Raw genomic sequence first — 22,104 nt, forward strand, 5'->3', positions numbered from 1 at the left:
TGAAGTGAACACAGAGCCAAGGGAAGCAAACACCTGGTGCCCCTCGACGTGATATGGTGGTGCAGTCACCCACAGCAACAGGTCTCGGATACGGACTGTCTTAACGCCCCAGCTGCGATCTGGAGGATACCGTTTTGCTTTTCATTTGTGAGTTTTGGACGTTAAAGAGATTTTGCTTTGAACTTTACTGGGTCACTGCCTCACTACAATGAAGATTGTACGCTCGTTCAACAATTAGATTGACAAAAATTTGGTGTGAGGATTCAAATCCTAAACTGGTACGGCTCTCAGTGATTGGTTGATCGTGGTTGATCGTGTTCTGAGGATATTGTTCAGTAGCAGCTGGAGAATTGAAATGAGGCCATATTCAGGTCATATTGTTCAGCATTATTAATGAAAATGCCACTGTTCAGGTAAAACCATTATATTTATTAACGAATATTGTCTGCATCACAAATTCAATTACATTTTCTTTGCACAGTATCAACCGAAATGTTTGTACAATACTTTATCAACTCATGTATTCTAAAGAAATAGTGTCACTAATGGGATTTGAACGTCAAACACATCTACACTTCATATTATCTGTGTGATCACAGCGCCGAATGGTCGATCTGGCCATCGCTACTCAACCATTTCATTCATGACACTCGTCCTGTATAATCACTTGTCTGACACTATCTGCTCATCGGGAGTTTCGATCACATCGTTCATCATTTAAACAATTATCTGCTTATGTATGCGTAAATGATCCCCTTCCTTTGCAGCATTTTTCATACCTGCGTAAAACTTTTGAACAGTTCTGTATAACTTTACGAAAGGTTAGAAATCCATTTTTTCTGATGCAGATCCCAACATTTTTCATAGACCGTTCCAAAATATTATTCCAACTGCCTACAGCACTAGATAGAGACAACTGTATCATCATTGTGTGTTATATGAGGCTCAATATATAATTAGAATACAGAGCGTGCTCATTAGCAGTGACTAATAGTGATGAGCGAGTATACTTGTTGCTCGGGTGATCTCCGAGTATTTGTTAGTGTTCAGAGATTTCGTTTTCATAGCGGCAGCTGAACGATTTACAGCTATTAGCTAGCCTGAGTACATGTGGGGGTTGCCTGGTTGCTAGGTAATCGCCACATATAATCAAGCTGGCTAGTAGCTGTAAATCATTCAGCTGAGGTGATGAAAACTTAAAATAAGAGCAGTCATAAATACTCGGAGACCACCCGAGCGTGCTCGAGAAAACCCGAGCAATGAGTATACTCACTCATCAATTGTGACTAAGCAATTTGATTATCATACAACTACATCTATAAAGGATTTGGGGATCTGTTTCGCAAAAAAAAAAAAAAAAAAAACACAACACTTCAGAAGACTTCTAAAAAAATCTATTTTAAGAAAGCAATGAACACAGAATCTAAAACATATCTTGTTTCAAGAAAAAAAAAAAAAACAGAAAGAAAAATGGCTGCAGGTAGAAATTCATTTTAAAGAGGTATCTCAAGGTACAAGTCTCCGGTCACTTTGTAGACTTGTGAATTCTCATGATGCACACGCTGTGAGGATTCTCTGGTGCTAGCGCCTGGTGGCAATTTGCATACTTTGGGCTACATTTTGACTAGCGGCATCTAGCCTATACACTTACATTGAGAAAAGACGCGCTCGATGAACAACCAACCCCTTTAAAGGCCAACTTCACACAGACAGTAAATGGATGTATTTTAGAATCCATACTACAACTAAAAGATCAGCAGCCGTTTGTGGGGTTTTCCAGTTCAAAGGCTTAAAATTATTACTATCATTTTTAAATATCTCTACTATCCAAAGGTTGTAAACTCATTAAATGGGTAGTCTCGTGTTATTTAATTGCTTTATTTAGACAGCATGATAATTGGCAAGTTTTTAATTGATTTTTACTATCTGTTGTCATTCTGCTGTTATGAAAGCTTTTATCTTCCATAACGTAAAACTGGTTTCCAAGGAGCTTAACCAACAGACCCTTGCAGAGTATTGGCAGTTGTTACACTTCAGAAGAGGAGTTAACTCAAGAGATACCAGCCACCTCTCTCCAGCACATTGCTGTATAGAAATCAAGTTTGCTGCTCAACTTCACCCCTTTCTGCTCCTGACAGAGTTCTTATCAGTCCAGCATAATTACAATCCCTAGCATCCCCCCAAAAATGAGCAGTTTTCTAAATCACTGCTCTCCCTTTCCTAAGCCATGCATTTGTTCAAAGGCACTGTTATGTACAAACTAGTGATAACAGTGTAGACTGAAAACAAGCACTGGCAGACCATTAATGTGTTGTAGCAGGTTGAAGACCCCGACTAGAACAGTCACTCACTCAATGTGGAGCTCCCCCCACCAGCAACAGGAAAGTACAGAAAACTACAGAGCTCTGAGCTGTGCTGGAGAAAGCATAGGGAACCATTATTCCAAGTTAACAGTAAGCAGAGATATTTGAAAGAGGAAGGAATAAAAACAAATAGAGTAAGGATGTTATAGTTGGTTTCATTAGACTGTACGAACAATAAGCTTAATTTAGGGGACAATGGGAACCTTCCTTTCATGTACGACCCATTAGAATAGAGTGAAACCCTCTGGTCAGTAGTGGGATTCAAGCAATGAAGATTCCAGCCGAGACACCATGCAAGTCCCATAAAAAATGGGACAGGTTTCTTCATTTAGCGTGTGCACACATCTTCATTACACTGTGGGGAAAAAAAAACAAGAAGGTGATGTCGGCAAGCGCCAGACAATATGGCTACACCCTCACTACAGAGTGGTACAGTGCACTTCCTATAGGGACTGCATCAAAATGATTATCTTATACAGAATCTAAGAGAGCAATGATTTGAAGTCCACGCAGGAGAAGTCGTTTTAAAGCAGCTCTGCCAAAATGGGCACAGCTGGTGTGGGACTGGACATAGCTGTGCCCACCCATCAAATTCACCAAAGGTGATGACAAATGCTAATCGAGACCCAGTCTGGAGTAGCATTTCTGGCGAGGTGCAGAACACCGAGGAGATGCTTCAAATTCATTAAGTGTAGTGCATCTCTTAAAAAAAAAAAAAGAAAAGAAAAAAAATAGTCCTGGACAACCCCTTATTTTATATTTAGTATAAGCCTTAAAACTAACATGCAGGTAGTTGGCACCAGAGGTTTCTACTCCTATGTGGCGCTGGCTCAGAGCAGTCACCAACGGCTCCATGTCAGAGCAGCTCTTCTTCCAGGTTGCTCCGTTAACGAGGCGTGACTGCAATGTCATTCTGACTGATAGCCGGCTCCCTGCAGATGAAGCCGCCGCTCTGTCGTCATGACATTAGTGGAAGCAGTAGAATTGTCGGCAGAGATCAGTGCTGGGTGCAACGACCTGCCTGTCAGTTCTTAGGCCCGTAGTAATAAACAATTAAAATTAGTCCTGGATAAACCCTTTAATGAATTGGAACATTGTATTCCAGCGAGCATTTCATTAAGACTGGCATGTACAATGTCTTAAAGGGAACCTGTCACCTGAATTTGGCGGGACCAGTTTTGGGTCATATGGGCGGGGTTTTCGGGTGTTTGATTCACCCTTTCCTTACCCGCTGGCTGCAATATTGGATTGAAGTTCATTCTCTGTCCTCCGGAGTACACGCCTGCGCAAAGCAATATTCCGGAGGACAGAGAATGAACTTCAATCCAATATTGCGGCCAGCATGCAGCCAGCGGGTAAGGAAAGGGTGAATCAAACACCTGAAAACCCCAACAAATATGACCCAAAACTGGTGACAGGTTCCCTTTAATGAATTGACTCCTAAGTATATGTAGAAGATCGGAAGCTCCATTACAGAGACCCAAGAAACACCCTGCTTTAGGGATAGTCCTATATGAAATTAATTTTAGCGCTAGAAATGTTATGGAGATAAAGGTGGAAATTCACTGTAGGGTGAGGGAAGCAGAAAAAGGTAGAATAGAGCAGTCCACCAACAGGTCCTGCTACATAGGAGTTACCTGAGGGCGCTGTCCTTCAGTCACATTTGCGGAAATGCCCAGAGTTTTCGCTACAGTTTCTAGAGAAACGTGGTCACCAGGAGAATCTTGTACAAAATGAAGCAAAACCTTTTCTCCTCCTAGTAAAAAGAAAATATAAGGGGGAGGAATAAAACACAGAAAACAGTTTAATTTCGGCTACATAAATAATAATAATAATAAAAATAAATAAATAAAAAAACAGTGATGAAATTGCTTATGAACCTACAGCGCAGTGTGTTTTAACCCCTTAACGATCGCAGATACGCCTTTTAACGGCGGCAGTTAAGGGTACTTATTCCACAGAGCGGGTTTTTAACGACGCCGAGAAATAAGGGTATAGCGCCCCCCCCACCCCCCACCCCATCGTCAGAAAATCTCCGGGGTCTCGGCTATCATCCGACATTCTTTCCACATTGCTTAAGCGTTAATAAAATTCTTGAATGTGGTTTTGAGCACCTTGAGGGGTGCCGTTTTTTAGACTGGTGTCACTTTTGGGTATTTTCTATTTTCTGTCATATACACCCCTCAAAGTAACTTCAAATGTAATTTGGTTGCAAAAAAAAAAAAAAAAAAAAGTTTTGTAAATTTTGTTGGAAAAATAAATCACTGGTCAACTTTTAACCCTTATAACTTCCTAACAAAAAAAAAAAAAAAATATAGGGTTCCAAGATTGATGTAGACATCTGGGAAGTGTTATTTAACTATTATGTGCAATATGACTCTCTGATTTAAGGGCCCAAAAATAAAAGTTTTAAAATAGCAACATTTTTGCCAAATTTCCGCTTTTTTTTTTTTTTCCATAAATAAACGCAATTCATATTGAAGAAATTTTACTACTAACATGAAGTACAATATGTCACGGAAAAAAAAAAAAAACTCAGAATCACTGGGATCCCTTGAAGTGTTCCAGAGCTATAACCTCAAAGTGAGTTGTCAGAATTGTAAAAATTGGCTTGGTCATTAAGGTCAAAATTAGCTCAGTCACTAAGGGGTTAATAAAAGTCGAGGAGCCATGCTCCAGAGGTTTATAACTGTTTTTCCCTTCTTCCTGTCTGTCTGATAAGCTCCCTCCTGCCATCTTGTGGTTGTTATGTATAAAGTTTTAAAATTCTAATTTCTGAACAATTCATAGAAAATCTTTTTACCTTTAGTGACAATTAACATTCCCCCACTCTGCAGGAGATCTCCACTGAAATTCCCCTGCACTCCATCTGCATTTGCCTGTAAATTGAAGGATAGGTAGTTGAAATACAATCCAAGTTAGATAAATACTCAATATCATCCGACAAGAAAAATTTACTCCTAAACAAATAAAGGAAAGTTGTTTGGTATATTTTTGTTATGTAAAAAGCTAGGATAAATACCATTTATACTGTAGGGCACATATGTTGAACTCTGGCCTTCGGGCCATATATGGCAGTCAGGGTGAGTAGATTTTATTTAACGTGGGGCCCATTTCTATGTATGGAGCACTATGTGGGGGCCAGCACACTATATGGAGCACTATGTGGGGGCCAGTACACTGTATGGAGCACTATGTGGGGGCCAGTACACTGTATGGAGCACCATTTGGGGCCATTATATTGTAGGGAGGGCAATGCAGGGCCCATTATGTTGTATGGAGCAATATATTGGGCCATTATACTGTGTGGAGCACTACGTGGGGGCCAGTACACTATATGGAGCACTATGTGGGGACCAGTACACTATATGGAGCACTATGTGGAGCTAGTACACTGTATGGAGCACTATGTGGAGCTAGTACACTGTATGGAGCACTATGTGGGGGCCGGCACACTATGAAGCACCATTTGGGGCCATTATATTGTAGGGAGGGCAATGCAGGGCCCATTATGTTGTATGGAGCACTATATCGGGCCATTATACTCTATGCATAACTACGTGGGGCCCTTATACTGTATAGAAGGCGGTGTGGGGGGTAAGTACAACTTGTATCACTAGTGAATTCCTTTGCAGTACTGCTCATCCTATTCAATAGTGTGACGTCTTTGGAATATTGACACCTTTATAAACTTTGTCTCACCACTAGAGATGAAATACATTAGTGACAGCTTACGAGACAAACCTAGGATTATGTGGTTCATTATTCTAAAGTGCAATGAGATTTTTTTTTCCCCACTTAGGAAAAGTGTGTGTGTGTGTCTCAGGGGAATGTAGCACATTGACAGGTGTGTGTGTGTGTGTGTGTGTGTGTGTGTGTGTGTGTGTGTGTGTGTGTGTGTGTGTGTGTGTGTGTGTGTGTGTGTGTGTGTGTGTGTGTGTGTGTGTGTGTGTCTCTCATGGGAATGTAGCACATTGACAGCATTATACTATATGTTAATTATTCCTTGCTGGATACATTATGTGGTATATTTTTGTAAAAGTCCTTTTTTTCCCTGATAGGATGATTTACAGTGATTATTGATCAAAAAAAGCCGAATAGATTAATTACAGATAAATACTCTGCAAAACTATATTCTCACCTTGGTGACAATATCTCGAACCTTTTTCCCAAGAGCTGCAGGGACTATAGAAAGAGCATTATACCTACAATGAGAAACATATGGAAACCCTCAGCATAATGCATAAAAAAAAAATGATTCATTAATAAAGTGCTCATAAGAGAAGGTTGTGGCCACAGGTATCGAAAAAAAAAAAACTCCTCTAAAAAACCACATATATTTAAAGCATGCCTGCAGCATAAACAGAAACATGTGACCTTAAAAGGGAAGGAAGAAGAGAACATGAAACATTTGTCATTGTTTTGTTCCCTATCCATAGGCATCTCACAGGTATTTTTTGCCATGTCAAAACCTTTGTATTATCACAATATGCAAAGTTTGTTATTTGATATGGCCACTAGGGGTCACTGTTGTCCCCCTATACACAATATATTGCTGCAGAGGCCTTACATTCAAAAGGAATCTTCACCACATTTAACCTATATAAACTAATATGGGCATACAGGCTATAGACTACTGAAAACAGTCCTCCCTGTGTGTTATATCAGCTGTGTTGTTGCTGAGAAATCATCTTTTAATCACTTTATAAACACGTGCTTCTCACAAAATTAGAATATCATCAAAAAGATAATTTATTTCAGTTCTTCAAAACAAAAAGTGAAACTCATATTAGATAGAGTCATTACAGAGTGATCTATTTCAAGTGTTTATTTCTGTTAATGTTGATGATTATGGCTTACAGCCAATGAAAACCCAAAAGTCGTTATCTTAGTAAATTAGAATACTATGTAACACCAGCTTGAAAAATTATTTTAAAATCTGAAATGTTGGCTATGTATCTTCAGTAAATGCACTCAATACTTGGGTCAGGGCTCCTTTTGCATCAATTACTGCATCAGTGTGGCGTGGCATGGAGGCGATCAGCCTGTGGCACTGCTGAGGTGCTATGGAAGCCCAGGTTGCTTTGATAGCAGCCTTCAGCTTGTCTGTATTGTTGGGTCTGATATCTCTTATCTTCCTCTTGACAATATTTCATAGATTGTCTATGGTGTCAAGATGAGGCAAGTTTGTTGGCCAATCAAGCACAGTGATAGTGTGGTTTTAACACCAAGTATTGGTACTTTTGGCAGTGTGGACAGGTGCCAAGTCCTGCTGGAGAATGACATTTCCCTCTCCAAAAAGCTTATTATAAGAGGGCAGGCACTCTTGCTTTCAGTGCTAACTTTTACCATTTTTCTCAATAAAATTATGATATATTTGCCATATATGTTTTGACCTATATTCAGTTATTTCCTCCCAAATTATCCATATAATGTACAGCCAGCATCTTTAAGCCCTCTATTACAGCATTCAAGCATGCTATATGTACACCGCAATCCGCTTTGCAAGGCACAGAGAGGGAAAAAAAACAAAAATAAAACAAAAAAAAAACAAAAAAGCGTTCTATAAGGCATGGTTCAGTCTGATGGTTGTCTCCTCCTCTTACGATCATCATCCCCCTTCCATGTTTTGGTGGATGACACTTCCAACTTCATCTGAGGGTAGAGTAAAAAATATGTAATGCGCAAGTGCAAAAAAGGCCAAGGAGCACTGAAGACTCGTAGCATGCGCACTACAGTGTTTTGCCCTCAACCGAGAAGAGAAGAACGCCTATGTGAAAGCGTGATGAGGAACAATGTGTGGACGACATAGGAAGCGTCATCCACACAAAGCAGGGAAGGAGGACGGCAATTATAAGAAGGGAGGAGGCGCCGGATCAAGACCAGACCATACTGTAGGCGAGTATTTTTTGTGCCCTGCATAGGTAATTGGGGACATACAGCATATCAGAATACTGTAACACTGGGCTGAAAGATGCTGGCTGTACTTTATATGGGGAAAACCTGGTTACAGGTATCCCTTAAACCAAAACTAAGAATTAGCCCACCATTACTTGGGCTAGGACATAAGGTTGTAGAATATAACCACTGGTTGCCACCCATCTGTATGGGCTTTTCAGACACCGACCTCTTGAATCCCAGCTCCTTGTAGCTCTGCTTTGATTCATCCAGATATAATTCTGTAATAAAGCAGAGATTCACAGTTACACAACCAATGACATCATGTTACACAACTTCAAAAGATGGAAAACTACAGATAGTAAAGGCAGCCGGGTGCTATGGAATTCATAAGGCGGGATATTCATTAACAGGATAAGGGAACGGCAATCAGTTGTGCAAAAAGCCATAAACCTATTCCACAAAACTTGCAGGAATACAAGGATGACTTCTATCAGATGTCCACCACAGGCTAAAGTGAAGCTCCTCCTTGGATGGTCATGTCACGCCATTGCATAACTAGCTACTTCTCAATATAATATTTTAATAACCATTCTCTCCTACATTTAGGCTATGTGCACACGTTCAGGATTTCTTGCAGAAATTTACTGAGCAAAACCGGACATTTTCTGCAAGAAATCCACATGCATTTTTTTAGCGTTTTTTCGCGTTTTTGACGCGTTTTACCGCGATGTGTTTTTTTCACGGAAAAAAACGCATCATGTGTACCAAAAATGCGGAATGCATTCTAAATAATGGGATGCATAATGTATGCGTTTTTATAGCGAAAAAAACCCATGAAAAATCCGCAACGTGTGCACACAGCCTAAGGGTGAAAGTGGACTGTGGGAAATCGTATGTTCTGACCATTTTCCTCCAGGTACAGTCTGCAAGACATAGGTGCCGATTATGCTACATCCCCTTAAAACAATGCTGTAATAATACAGTAGACTGAGCAAAACTGCAGTGTGTATTCTTACAGCACTTAAGGGGTTATACAGGACTATTTAATTATTATTTTTTTTTACGTATGAAACAGCAGACAGGTGGTTGCCATCTACCTGCCTGTCGTGCCCGCCATCCATCCTGTGGCTTACGGTGACATCTTGTCACAGAGCAGCGGCTTCTTTTGCGCTCTGCTCCATTGACGGGGCCTGACCGCAGGCTGTCACAGACGACTTCGGCATCACGACCCGTCCACAAAGCAGCCTGGAAGAAAAGCTGTTCTGTCGATGTGGAGAAGCTGAATCACCAGCAGGAGCGGACAGTGATCACGCTCTTAGCCGGCACCAAGGTAAAATAGGCAGGTAGTTGCCACTGTTAGCAACTACCTGCTTGTTATTTTTTAGGCTCATAGTAAAAGAAATAAAAGAGTCCTGGATGATCCCTTTAAGGGGACTAAAGATCACCATCAACAGCAAACCATATTCTGTTAACTCCCCAAAAAGTTCATACGGGCTTTTAAATGAGAAGATTGTGATAATGATCTGGAGTAAGAGTTTTACTTCAGAAAATGGTAAAATTCCTTTACTCCGGCATCTGATAATCCAGAAAGTCTAATAATCCGGCACCTATTCTTAGATAAGAGCAGCCATTTTAATGCAAAGTTTAATAAGAAAAGATCATTACAGAAACTTGATCGATGCCATTGATACTAATCATGGAAGAACGTAAAGGAAATCTCAAGATAATATACAGTATATACCCCGAGGGGTGAAATATGGCACAGGGAGGGCGTCAGATCATACTCTGTCCAGTCAGGCCTATTGTAGTCATTTTTACAGGAGTCTTACTTTATCAGCAGGCGGCCAGTCATAATCCATGTCAGTGGATGAAAATCAATCCATCAGATTTCTTGCCAGATCTTGTGGTCTTTTACAGGCAACATGTTGGTCAATGCTGACTGTGCCTATATGTGCACTTACCCCCTGTGAAAAATTTCCCATCTACAAATTCTTTCAGCCCCAAACTCTCCGGTCCAATCCCTATCAGACGGACTTGGTTGGCACTGAACGAATCTTGCAGCTTGGAAACTTCTTTTGCCGTCCAGCGGCAAACCTGGCAGCCGAACCTCCTCAGGAAGAACAGGACGGTGGTGTGGTCTCTCCACAGCGACTGCAGCTCGACTGTCTGAAAGAACAAAATGCCAGATGTAAGATTATCAGCAGCGTCCAGACATCTGGTCAGATGCCGCCATGTACACACTGCATGTGACATACCTGGCGTCCCAGCAGGACTAAGGGCGCTCTCAGCACCAGAAATGTGTAATGTTCGCATTTTAGCTCGTCACTAGTTTGTATGCACAGCTAATAACATAGGATTGGCTTTTCCGTGAAGCTGGACTACTTCCTTTCTTCCCCCGATTGGGGCCCACAGGCGGTGACATAGGAGTAACCGCAGACTAATGTCAGGAAACCAGACAAGCCCTTTAAAGTCTAGAAAAATAAACACTATTAACCTGCAGATATGGGGTTAATCGGCAGGCTAATAGTGTTGTGAAGTTGTGCGGCCACCGCACTTAGAGCCCCGCTTTCAGAAGGAAATTAACTTTAGTCCTCTCGGCAGCCTCAGGCTTTCAGTCATAGAGGAGCTGCTGGGCGGTTTCAGTAACTGCTCGGTGCATAGTGGGCGGAGCTGTAACTGCGCCTCTGCGCTGATCCAAAGCCGTCTCTAATGCTGAGAGATCTGTCAGTGCCGGGGTGCAGTTACAGCCAGGATCAGTCTCTTGTAGCCGTGGATGGAACTATTGAGAGACTAAAACTCTTAGGGCTCATGTACACAACTGTATTTATGGTCAGTGTTATTCTTCGAAAAAAAAAAAAAAAAGTCAGATCTCATGTTATTCAAGGAGGCATTGCCCGTTAGATGTCAAAACAAATTCATCGCATCGCACAGAGGCCGATTTGCCGGAGATGATGGAAGAGACTAAGGGTACATGAAAAAAATAAATAAATAAAATAAAAAAAAATAATAAGAGTGAGTGAGTGAGTGCTGGGAGCGCCACTCTGTCCCACCACTTTATAGATTGCGCAAATGCCTGCGCAGTCTGGACACCACAGAGCCCAGAGGAGATCGCGGTATGCGTAAGCACTGAACGCATACCGTGATCTCTGATGGAGAAGCAGGGACGTGCCAGGAGGGTGAGAACGCTATATTCACCTGTCCCCGTTCCACCGCTGCACGCCGCTCTGTCTTCCGCATCCTCTGCCTGTGACATTCCGGTCAGTGGGCGCGATGACGTGGTTAGTGCTCGCCATCTGACTGAACAGTCACAGCCAGAGGACCCAGAATAAAGAGCGGCGCGCTGCGGTGGAACGGGGGACAGGTGGATATAGCAAGTGCCGGGGGCCTGAGCCAGCGGCGATACCGGCACCTGACCCCCATAGCGCGCTGATGTCCCCGCCTGCTCAGGCCCCCGGCACTCAGCAATGATAGGTGAGTATGTCTTTTTTTTTTTTTTTTTTTATATCGCAGCAGCATACAGAGCATATAATACTATGGAGCATTTTATGGGGGCCAACAACTTTTATGGAGCAGCATACGGGGCATATACTATGGAGCATCTTATGGGGGCCATCAATCTTTATGGAGCAGTGTACAGAGCATATGGATAGGAGCAGCACATTACAGAATGGGGGCGCAGGATAGAAGCACATGACTGAACTGGGGCGCAGGATTGGAGGAGCACATGACATAACATGGGCACAGGATGGGAGGAGCACATGACAGCATGGGGGTGCAGGATGAGGAGCACATGACAGGATGGGCCGCAGTATGGGAGCAGCACGACAGGATGGGAGCAGCACATGACAGAATTATGGTGCAGGATAGAAGCAGCACATGACAGCATGGGGGTGCAGGATGAGGAGCACCACATGACAGGATGGGGGCGCAGGAAGAGAGTAGCACATGACAAGATGGAGGCGCACAAAACAAGATGGGGGCTGCACATGACAGGATGGAGCCCATATACCAATATAGATGCTCGCCATCCAGGCGTAGAACGGGTTCAATAGCTAGTGATATATATATATATATATATATATATATATATATATACACACACACACATATAATGCCACAGTAAGGCATCGGATCTGTACAGATACAGTTTCCTATGTTACAGAGTTGTAATGTAAGAGTAGGTGCACAAGTTCAGGAATTGGCAGCGCTTTGGACGCAGAACACGTCTGCTCCATCCAAAGTGCTACCGGCTATTAAACGCAGGTGAATCCGCAGTGTGACCACTGAACCGTGCAGAATCACCACGTCCAATACATTGTACGGGTGATATTTATCTTGAGGTGACTCACATCTCTGCAAGATAAATAGACATTCTGCAGTCTGGAAAGACGCGTCACATGTCCTTCTCCGCAGGGAAGCCACGGGTGTCACTGGACCCATAGTGGACATGGGATTTCTTGAAATCCCATCCACTATGTTGTAACATCTGGATGCTGTGGGTTGGATGCCACACAAGTACGCAACGATAAACCCGCAGAGTTTACAGACCATGTGCACATACCCTAAATGGTCCTGTAAATGATTAATAGCTGCTACTGCAAAGAAAAAAAAAAAAAATAGAAACGGATTGTACACGGCTGACAAGTGAGAATATAATTGTCCCACTTTTCTGGATGAAAATAAGACCGATTTTTTACACTGTCGTGTGAACCTTCCCATAAAGAGACCTGTTAGTACACAAGTCACTACTAAAAATAAAGCCGTTACACAAATCCCTAGGGGCGGCTGGCACTGCTACATATCTATTATGCCATACAGTCTGACTCTGGTGCCAGCACACATTACCCGTTTACAGAGGCGCTAAGCCAGTCTCTTCTTCAGTCATTAAAATCTTCCAAGATAAAAAAAAAAAAAAAAAAAAAAAAAAAAGAAGAGGAAAATCTGTAGGATTCCTGCTGTGTAGTTTGGCCAAGGCAGATAAATACTGCACAAACCAAGGTCTCTAGGACCAGCCTTAGAATCCATCAATGTAAAGCAGAGTGGGGTTCCTACACTTGCGCTTGATGACGCCCTATTCTGCTTACACTGGATTACCTGTCAATGACTCCACAGAGCCGCATTTCATTCTCAGAAAGAAAAACAAACAAAAAAAAAAAATCTACAGATAAGGCCTCATTCAGATGTCCATGATTTGATAATAATAATAAATTATTATTAGCTTTTTTTCCCCCCTTTATATACTCACTTGTTGCCATCTTCGGATGTTTTCATACTCTGGTCCATACCGGCACCACGTGCCTATACATGTAACCCATCAGATCATACTGCATTTTCTGGGTGGAATAGTGGATACTTTCTCCATCCAAGTCTCTGAGGCTTAGTCAGGGGGGCTCGTTAAGAGTCTCATAGGCTTGGAGCAGGTACAGAGGGCCGTAGCATTTGATTAGATTGTGATCACAGCGTGCTTAGATTCTCTTGGATGAGAGAATTGGAGCACACTGAGGTGGAGAAAAAAAAAAAAAAAACACGTCTACATCTTCTCCATTCTGTCAGTGAGTGGAACTCAGACTGCACTCAGATGTCATCCGAGCGCAGTCCAAGGTTTCCCATGACTCATTGACTTGCATGGCTGAGTGCAATCTGAATATCAGATCAAAACTAGAGCAAGCAGTGATTATATTTTTTTTTACTTGGACAGGGAAAATAAAATATTGGACACATGCACGGCTCCATAGACTAACATTGGTCTGGGTTCGATCTGATGTTATGTCGGATCGCCCATGGAGAGATAATACTGTCGCCTGTATGAGCCCTTACATTGAAAAAATTCAAGAAGTCACCTCTGATCCACACAGCAGAAACAATGAAGAACAAACGTGGTTATATGGTATCAGTGCGCCGCTGAGTATATTACTGCACATACAGCTAAGGCTACGTTCACATTTGCGTTGTTGGGCGCAGCGTCAGCGACGCAACCAACAACGCATGTACACAACGCAGCGTTTTGCGACGCATGCGTTGTCATAAGATAGTAAAGATCAGCAGTTTCGGCGCAGGGAAAACGCTACAAGTAGCGTCCTCTGCGCCCTGTCTTGTGCGTCGTAAAACGCATTACAATGTATACCGCCGCATGTCCATGCGCCCCCCATGTTAAAGATAGGGGCGCATGACGCATGCGTCGGTATCCATCGACGACGCTGCGCCCAACAACGCAAATGTGAACGTAGCCTTACAGCCACCAATGGGAGACATTAAGAAATTCTGAGTGCGCCTTTATATAAGAGGGGAAAAAAAAATCTCCTCAGTGTGCGGAATTACATTTTCATACATTTTTGGGCAGAGTGACTATTTACCATCAGTGTGGTAATTATTTTTCCTAGTAAAAAAACAAACAAACAACAAACAGACATCAAGCTGCTCCCGCAGGTTAAAACAATAACTCTCAGCACTCGATCGATGAATAGACGTCACCAGTTTGGGTTCTGTTATGTTGGGGTCACAACACACACCAAAAGCTCATTGTAGGGAACATAGCCTTCTCTTCACAGGCTCATCGATTTGGACGAAAAACAAACCTGTCCCTTATTGTTATTTTCCATCATGCACACCAGATTCGAAGTGACCCCAGTTCGCATATAACTAGGTATACACTGTGTGTAGGGTCACACCGCAGCACGGCTATAAATACCCGGCCACTGCAGCGGCTGATGAAACCTCGCTACTCATTGCCACAGCCGAGGCTGCAGACCGGGGTGTGACCCGGGGAACACGGAGACCAGCAAACTGCACCCACTGCCGCCCCCAAACCCCAGCTCACCTCCCCGGTCAGAGCGTGCCTCACAGGGAGCGCCCCCAGCTTCACCAGGTCCACGTCCCCCATGGCCGACCTACGGGGTTTGGAGGAGTCGCTTCCTGGTATTATTACTCCAGGTCCTGCAGCAGTCTCCCGTCAGCCAATCAGAACGCAGGACTTCGCTGGGATGGGCTTGAAAGGACGAGCTGTAGAGCCTTATACGGTTATGTGGGCGGGGCTAGGTTGCATAAGTCGCTACAATGTATCTTTCATAACATTTTAATGAAGAGATGACAGGTGACAAGATAACGGCTCCACTTTATAGTGTGTAGGTGTAACTACCTGTGCAAGTTTAGGGCTATGTGCACACATTGCGGATTAGACTGTGGGATGTTCTGGGCAGATTCTGCATTTCTTGGCAGAAAACGCATGTCAGAATCGGCGCTTTTTTTTGCAGTTTTTGTGCGGTTTTTTTTGCGGATTTTGTGCGGATTTCTTTTTTTTTTACCCCTGCGGATTTCTATTATGGAATGGATGCAGAAACGCAGCAGATCCGCAAAAAGAATTGACATGGTCCTTTTTTCAATCTGCTGCGTTTTCCATGCGGATTTTTCCGCACCATTTTTGCCATTGATTTGCTTTGTACTGTAAATCACTTGCGGATCTGCGCGGAAAAAAACACTGCGGATCCGTAGGAAATCTGCAACGTGTGCACATACCCATATAGTGTCTATGTGTGTATATACTTTAGGCTAGGTTCACATTGCGTTACAGCAGCCCGTTCAACACATACGTTAAACGGGCTGCTGTAACGCAAGTGCCGACTTTGGCAGCACGCTAGCGCAGATAGAGCATCTGCTAGCTCCATCTGCGCTAGCAGTGACGGACCCGGAAACACTGCAGCCCGCGTCTCCGGGTCCGCCACTCAATGACGGCACATCCCTAGCGCACGCCCATTGTGGTCGTGCGCTAGCGATGCGTCCGACATTGCAGTCAATGGCGGCCGTAACGGACTATGTTACACCGCGTTTATGCAGCGGTGTAACGTAGTCCGTCTAACGGACGCCACTGATGCATGTGAACCCAGCTTTAGGGCTCTTTTCCACTTGTGAGAAAAACGGACGAGTGCAATCCGATAAAAAATCAGATTGCACTCGGACCAATGTTATTCAATGGGTTACATCTCATCTGCGTTTATTTTCTCAGCTGAAATCGGACTGAGAAAAAAATCCCAGCATGCTGCATATTGCTGCGGTTCTCGGACGAGACTCGCCAATGTAAGTCAATGGGTGCGAGAAAAAAACGCATAGCACACGCACCATGCGAATGACATCCGTTTTTTACGGATTGAATTTAGCACAAAAGACACAAAAGATCACATGACAGGAAGTGACATACAGGGAAGTGTTGCCAGGCTCCCCTAAACCACCATTCAGGAATCTGTGCATGTGACACACCTCCACGGAGTGGAAACTTTGCCTACTGGTATCATGTCACGTTTAATTAACGTGGAGATGCTCTTGGTGTTGGTCCAGGAGCGCCCTGAACTTTGGGATCCCCGAGATTCAAATTATCAAAATCACCTTGTCAAGGACGCCTCCTGGACTTGTATTTGTCACCAATTATTTAGTAATTATGCTGAGAGCACCCCAGATGTCCAAATGGGGATGAGTAAGTTTTATTTATATTTATAATATATAGTGGCCTTCACAATACTAATACTTATATGTGTTTTTTTTTTTATATACAGTATATCGCTATCTCTCTCTATATATAGTGGCCTTCACAGTACAAATTATTTTTTTCTTTTTTTAAAAAGAAAAAAAAATATATATATATCTCTCTATATATATATACTGGATGGTGGGCCAATTTGAAAGCATTGTGTATACTAGAATATGTATGTACGTGGCGCTGTGAGTGGTGGATATATTCCGTGCCAATATCGCTAATTGGTTGCGTCCGGCAGCATTGTATATAGCACAGGCACGTAGTACGTAGCACAGCCATGTAATATATAGCAGCCATGTAGTATATAACAGACCGCCACGTAGTATATAGCAGTCACGTAGTATATAGCAACCACGTAATATATAACAGCCACGTAGTATACAGCAGTGTGGCCACCATAACCCTGTGAATAAAAGTATTTAAAAAAAATAGATATATACTCACCTTCCGTCGTCCACCGAAGCTGTCCCGCACCTCGCAATGCGGCCGACAGCTTCCGTTCCCAGTGATGCATTGCAAAATTACCCAGATGACGTAGCGGTCTTGTAAGACCGCTAAGTCATCTTGGTAATTTCGCAATACATCTCTGGTAATGGAAGCTGCCGGCCGCATCATGAGGAGCGGTAAAGCTGCGGAGGCAACGGAAGGTGAGAACAGCATGATTTTTATCATATTTTCAACATTATATATTTTTACTATTGATGCTGCATAGCCAGCATCAATAGTAAAAAGTTTGTGCGGGATGGTGCGACACACAGGCGCTGACTGGAGTAGAGTATGGAGGGGCCAATTTGCGGACGGACTAAACAGCGACCCAGGTTTAACCCCTTAAGCCCCAAGGGTGGTTTGCACGTTAATGACCGTGCCAATTTTTACAATTCTGACCACTGTCCCTTTATGAGGTTATAACTCTGGAACGCTTCAACGGATCTTGGCGATTCTGACACTGTTTTCTCGTGACTAGTGTTGAGCGATACCGTCCGATACTTGAAAGTATCGGTATCGGAAAGTATCGGCCGATACCGGCAAAGTATCGGATCCAATCCGATACCGATACCCGATACCAATACAAGTCAATGGGACTCATGTATCGGACGGTATTCCTGATGGTTCCCAGGGTCTGAAGGAGAGGAAACTCTCCTTCAGGCCCTGGGAACCATATAAATGTGTAAAAGAAAGAATTAAAATAAAAAATATCGCTATACTCACCTGTCCGACGCAGCCGGGACTTCAGCGAGGGAACCGGCAGCGTTGTTTGTTTAAAATTCGCGCTATTACTTGGTTACGTGAATTCCCGGCTTGTGATTGGTCAGGTCGGCCATGTTGCCGGGACGCGGACCAATCACAGCAAGCCGTGACGAAATTACGTCACGGCTTGCTGTGATTGGTCCGCGTCCCGGCAATATGGCCGCCCTGACCAATCACAAGCCGTGACGTCACGGGAGGCTGGACACGCGCTCATTTTAAAATGGGCGCGTGTCCAGCCTCCCGTGACGTCACGGCTTGTGATTGGTTGCGCCGCGGTCAACCAATCACAAGCCGGGAGGCTGGACGCGCTCATTTTAAAATGGGCGCGTGTCCAGCCTCCCGTGACGTCACGGCTTGTGATTGGTTGCGCCGCGGTCAACCAATCACAAGCCGGGAGGCTGGACGCGCTCATTTTAAAATGGGCGCGTGTCCAGCCTCCCGTGACGTCACGGCTTGTGATTGGTCAGGGCGGCCATATTGCCGGGACGCGGACCAATCACAGCAAGCCGTGACGTAATTTCGTCACGGCTTGCTGTGATTGGTCCGCGTCCCGGCAACGTGGCCGACCTGACCAATCACAAGCCGGGAATTCACGTAACCAAGTAATAGCGCGAATTTTAAACAAACAACGCTGCCGGTTCCCTCGCTGAAGTCCCGGCTGCGTCGGACAGGTGAGTATAGCAATATTTTTTATTTTAATTCTCTCTTTTACACATTTTAACATTAATGTTGTTGCGATACCCGATACCCGATACCACAAGAGTATCGGAATCCCGGTATCGGAATTCCGATACAGCAAGTATCGGCCGATACCCGATACTTGCAGCATCGGAATGCTCAACACTACTCGTGACATATTGTACTTCTTGATAGTGGTAACATTTCTTCGATATAACATGCCTTTATTTGTGGAAAAAATGGAAATTTGGTGAAAATTTTGAAACTTTGAATTTTTATGCCTTTACATCACAGAGATATGTCACGTAAAATAATAAGTAATATTTCCCACATATCTACATCAGCACAATTTTGGAACTAACATTTTTTTTTTGTTAGGGAGTTATAAGGGTTAAAAGTTGACCAGAAATTTCTCATTTTTACAACACCAATATTTTTTAGGGACCACATCACATTAGAAGTCATTTTGAGGGGTCTATATGATAGAAAATAACCAAGTGTGACACCATTCTAAAAACTGTAGCCCTCAAGGAGCTCAAAACCACATTCAAGAAGTGTATTATCCCTTCAGGTGTTTTACAGGAATTTTTGGAATGTTTAAAAAAAAATGAACATTTAACTTTTTTTCACAAAAAATTTACATCAGCTCCAATTTGTTTTATTTTACCAAGGGTAACAGGAGGAAATTGACCACAAAAGTTGTTGTACAATTTGTTCTGAGTACGCTCATAAACCACTGTTTGGGCGCATGGCAGAGCTCGGAAGAGAAGGAGCGCCGTTTGACTTTTCAATGCAAAATTGACCTGAATTGAGATGGGATGCCATGTTCCTTTTGGAGAGCCCCTGATGTGCCTAAACATTAAAACCCCCCATAAGTGACACCATTTTGGAAAGAAGACCCCCTAAGGAACTTATCTAGATGTGTGGTGAGCACTTTGACCCACCAAGTGCTTCACAGAAGTTTATAATGCAGAACCGTAAAAATAAAAAATCATATTTTTTCACAAAAATGATCTTTTCGCCCCCAATTTTTTATTTTCCCAAGGGTAAGAGAAGAAATTGGACCCCAAAAGTTGTTGTACAATTTGTCCTGAGTACGCTGATACCCCATATGGGGGGTAAACCACTGTCTGGGCGCATGGGAGAGCTCGGAAGGGAAGGAGCGCCATTTGACTTTTCAATGCAAAATTGACTGGAATTGAGATGGGTCACCATGTCACGTTTGGAGAGCCTCTGATGTGCCTAAACATTGAAACCCCCCATGTTGTGAATTCTGTTTGTGGGCTCCCTCTGGTGGCTACTGGTGGTACTGGTTGACTTCTGTCTTCTATCTCCAGTGCACCTGTTCCCATCAGGAAATGGGAGTTTCCTATATAGTCTGGCTTCTCACTCATTTACTTGCCGGCTATCAATGTTACCAGAGCTCCTCTGTTACTTGCTACCTGCTCCAAGTCTGCTGAGTCAGATAAGTTTGATCATTTGTACCTTTTGTCCAGCGTGCATTTATATGAATCTTGCTGCTGGAAGCTCTAGTGAACTGAAATGACCACTCCGGTGTCATGAGTTGATACCGGAGTTTAAAGTCATTTCAGGATGGTATTTTGTAGGGTTTTGAGTTGACCGCGAAGTCCACTTTTGTATTTTCTGCTATCTAGTTAGTGGGCCTCTCTTTGCTGAACCTGTATTCATACTGCGTATGTGTTTTCTTCTTAACTAACCGTCATTATATGTTGGGGGCTACTATTACTTTGGGGTTTTCTCTGGAGGCAAGCCAGGTCTGTGTTTCCTCTATCAGGGGTAGCTAGATCTCCGGCTGGTGCGAGACGTCTAGGGATAAAACGCAGGTACGTTCCCCGGCCACTGGTAGTTGTGCGTTAGGTTCAGCATCGCGGTCAGCTTAGATTCCATCTTCCTAGAGCTAGTCCTGTTTTTACCCATGTCCCTGCCATTGGGAATCATGACACCCCAACAAGTGACACCATTGTGGAAAGTAGACCCCCCAAGGAACTTATCTAGATGTGTTGTGAGAACTTTGAACTCCCAAGAGTTTATAACGCAGAGCCGTGAAAATAAAAAATCATTTTTTTTCCCACAAAAATTATTTTTTAGCCCCCTGTTTTGTATTTTTCCAAGGGTAACAGGAGAAATTGTTGTCCAATTTGTCCTGAGTATGCTGATAACCCATATGTGGGGGGGAACCACCGTTTGGGCGCATGGCAGAGCTCGGAAGGAAAGGAACGCCATTTGGAATGCAGACTTAGATGGATTGGTCTGCAGGCGTCATGTTGCATTTGCAGAGCCCCTGATACACCTAAACAGTAGAAATCCCCCACAAGTGACCCCATATTGGAAACTAGACCCCCCAAGGATCTTATCTAGATGTGTTGTGAGAACTTTGATCCCCCAAGTGTTTCACTACAGTTTATAACGCAAAGTCGTGAAAATAAAAATTATTTTTTCCCACAAAAATGTTTTTTTAGCCCCCTAAATTTTTGTTTTCCCAAGGATAACAAGATAAATTGGACCCCAAAAGTTGTTGTCCAATTTGTCCTGAGTATGCTGATACCCCAAATGTTGGGGTAAACTCCTGTTTTGGCGCACGGGAGAGCTCGGAAGGGAAGGAGCACTGTTCTACTTTTTCAACGCAGAATTGGCTGGAATTGAGATTGGATGCCATGTTGCGTTTGGAGAGCCCTAATGTGCCTAAACAGTGGAAACCCCCGATTCTAAGTGAAACCCTATCCCAAACACACCCCTAACCCTATTCCCAACCATAACCCTAACCACACCCCTAACCCTAATCCCAACTGTAAATGTAATCCAAACCCAACCCTAACTTTAGCCCCAACCCTAACTTTAGCCCCAACCCTAACTCTAACTTTAGCCCCAACCCTAACCCTAACTTTAGCCCCAACCCTAACTGTAGCCCTAACCCTAACTTTAGCTCCAATCCTAACCCTAACTTTAGCCCCAGCCCTAACTCTAACTTTAGCCCCAGCCCTAACTCTAACTTTAGCCCCAACCCTAACTGTAGCCCTAACACTAACTGTAGCCCTAACCCTAGCCCCAACCCTAACCCTAGCCCCACCCCTAACCCCAACCCTAGCCCTAACCCTAGCCCTAACTTTAGCCCTAACCCTAGCCCTAACCCTAACCTTAGCCCTAAACCTAGCCCTAACCCTAGCCCCTAACCCTAGCCCCAACCCTAACCCTAGCCCCAACCCTAACCCTAGCCCTAACCCTAACCCTAGCCCTAACCCTAGTCCTAGCCCTAACCCTAACCCTAGCCCTAATGGGAAAATGGAAATAAATACATTTTTTAAAAATTTTTATGTTTCCCTAACTAAGGGGAGATATAGGGGGGTTTGATTTACTTTTATAGTGTTTTTT

The 22,104-nt window shown here is 43.5% G+C and overlaps 1 protein-coding gene across 1 annotated transcript; it reads right to left on the reverse strand.

Annotated features, from left to right (window-relative positions):
- Positions 1 to 408: 408 nt before the first annotated feature.
- Positions 409 to 15,250, reverse strand: PRXL2B (peroxiredoxin like 2B). Its single transcript, XM_077250439.1, has 7 exons — positions 15,082 to 15,250; positions 10,226 to 10,430; positions 8,491 to 8,542; positions 6,505 to 6,568; positions 5,167 to 5,242; positions 4,001 to 4,119; positions 409 to 2,718 (listed from the first exon to the last, which is right to left on the reverse strand). The coding sequence occupies exons 1-7, from the start codon at positions 15,142 to 15,144 to the stop codon at positions 2,692 to 2,694; spliced, it is 606 nt and encodes a 201-aa protein (XP_077106554.1). The 5' UTR covers positions 15,145 to 15,250; the 3' UTR covers positions 409 to 2,691.
- Between the last annotated feature and the right edge of the window lie 6,854 nt (positions 15,251 to 22,104).

The sequence above is a fragment of the Ranitomeya variabilis genome, chromosome 4 (assembly GCF_051348905.1).
Source record: "Ranitomeya variabilis isolate aRanVar5 chromosome 4, aRanVar5.hap1, whole genome shotgun sequence".
NCBI lineage: Eukaryota > Metazoa > Chordata > Amphibia > Anura > Dendrobatidae > Ranitomeya > Ranitomeya variabilis.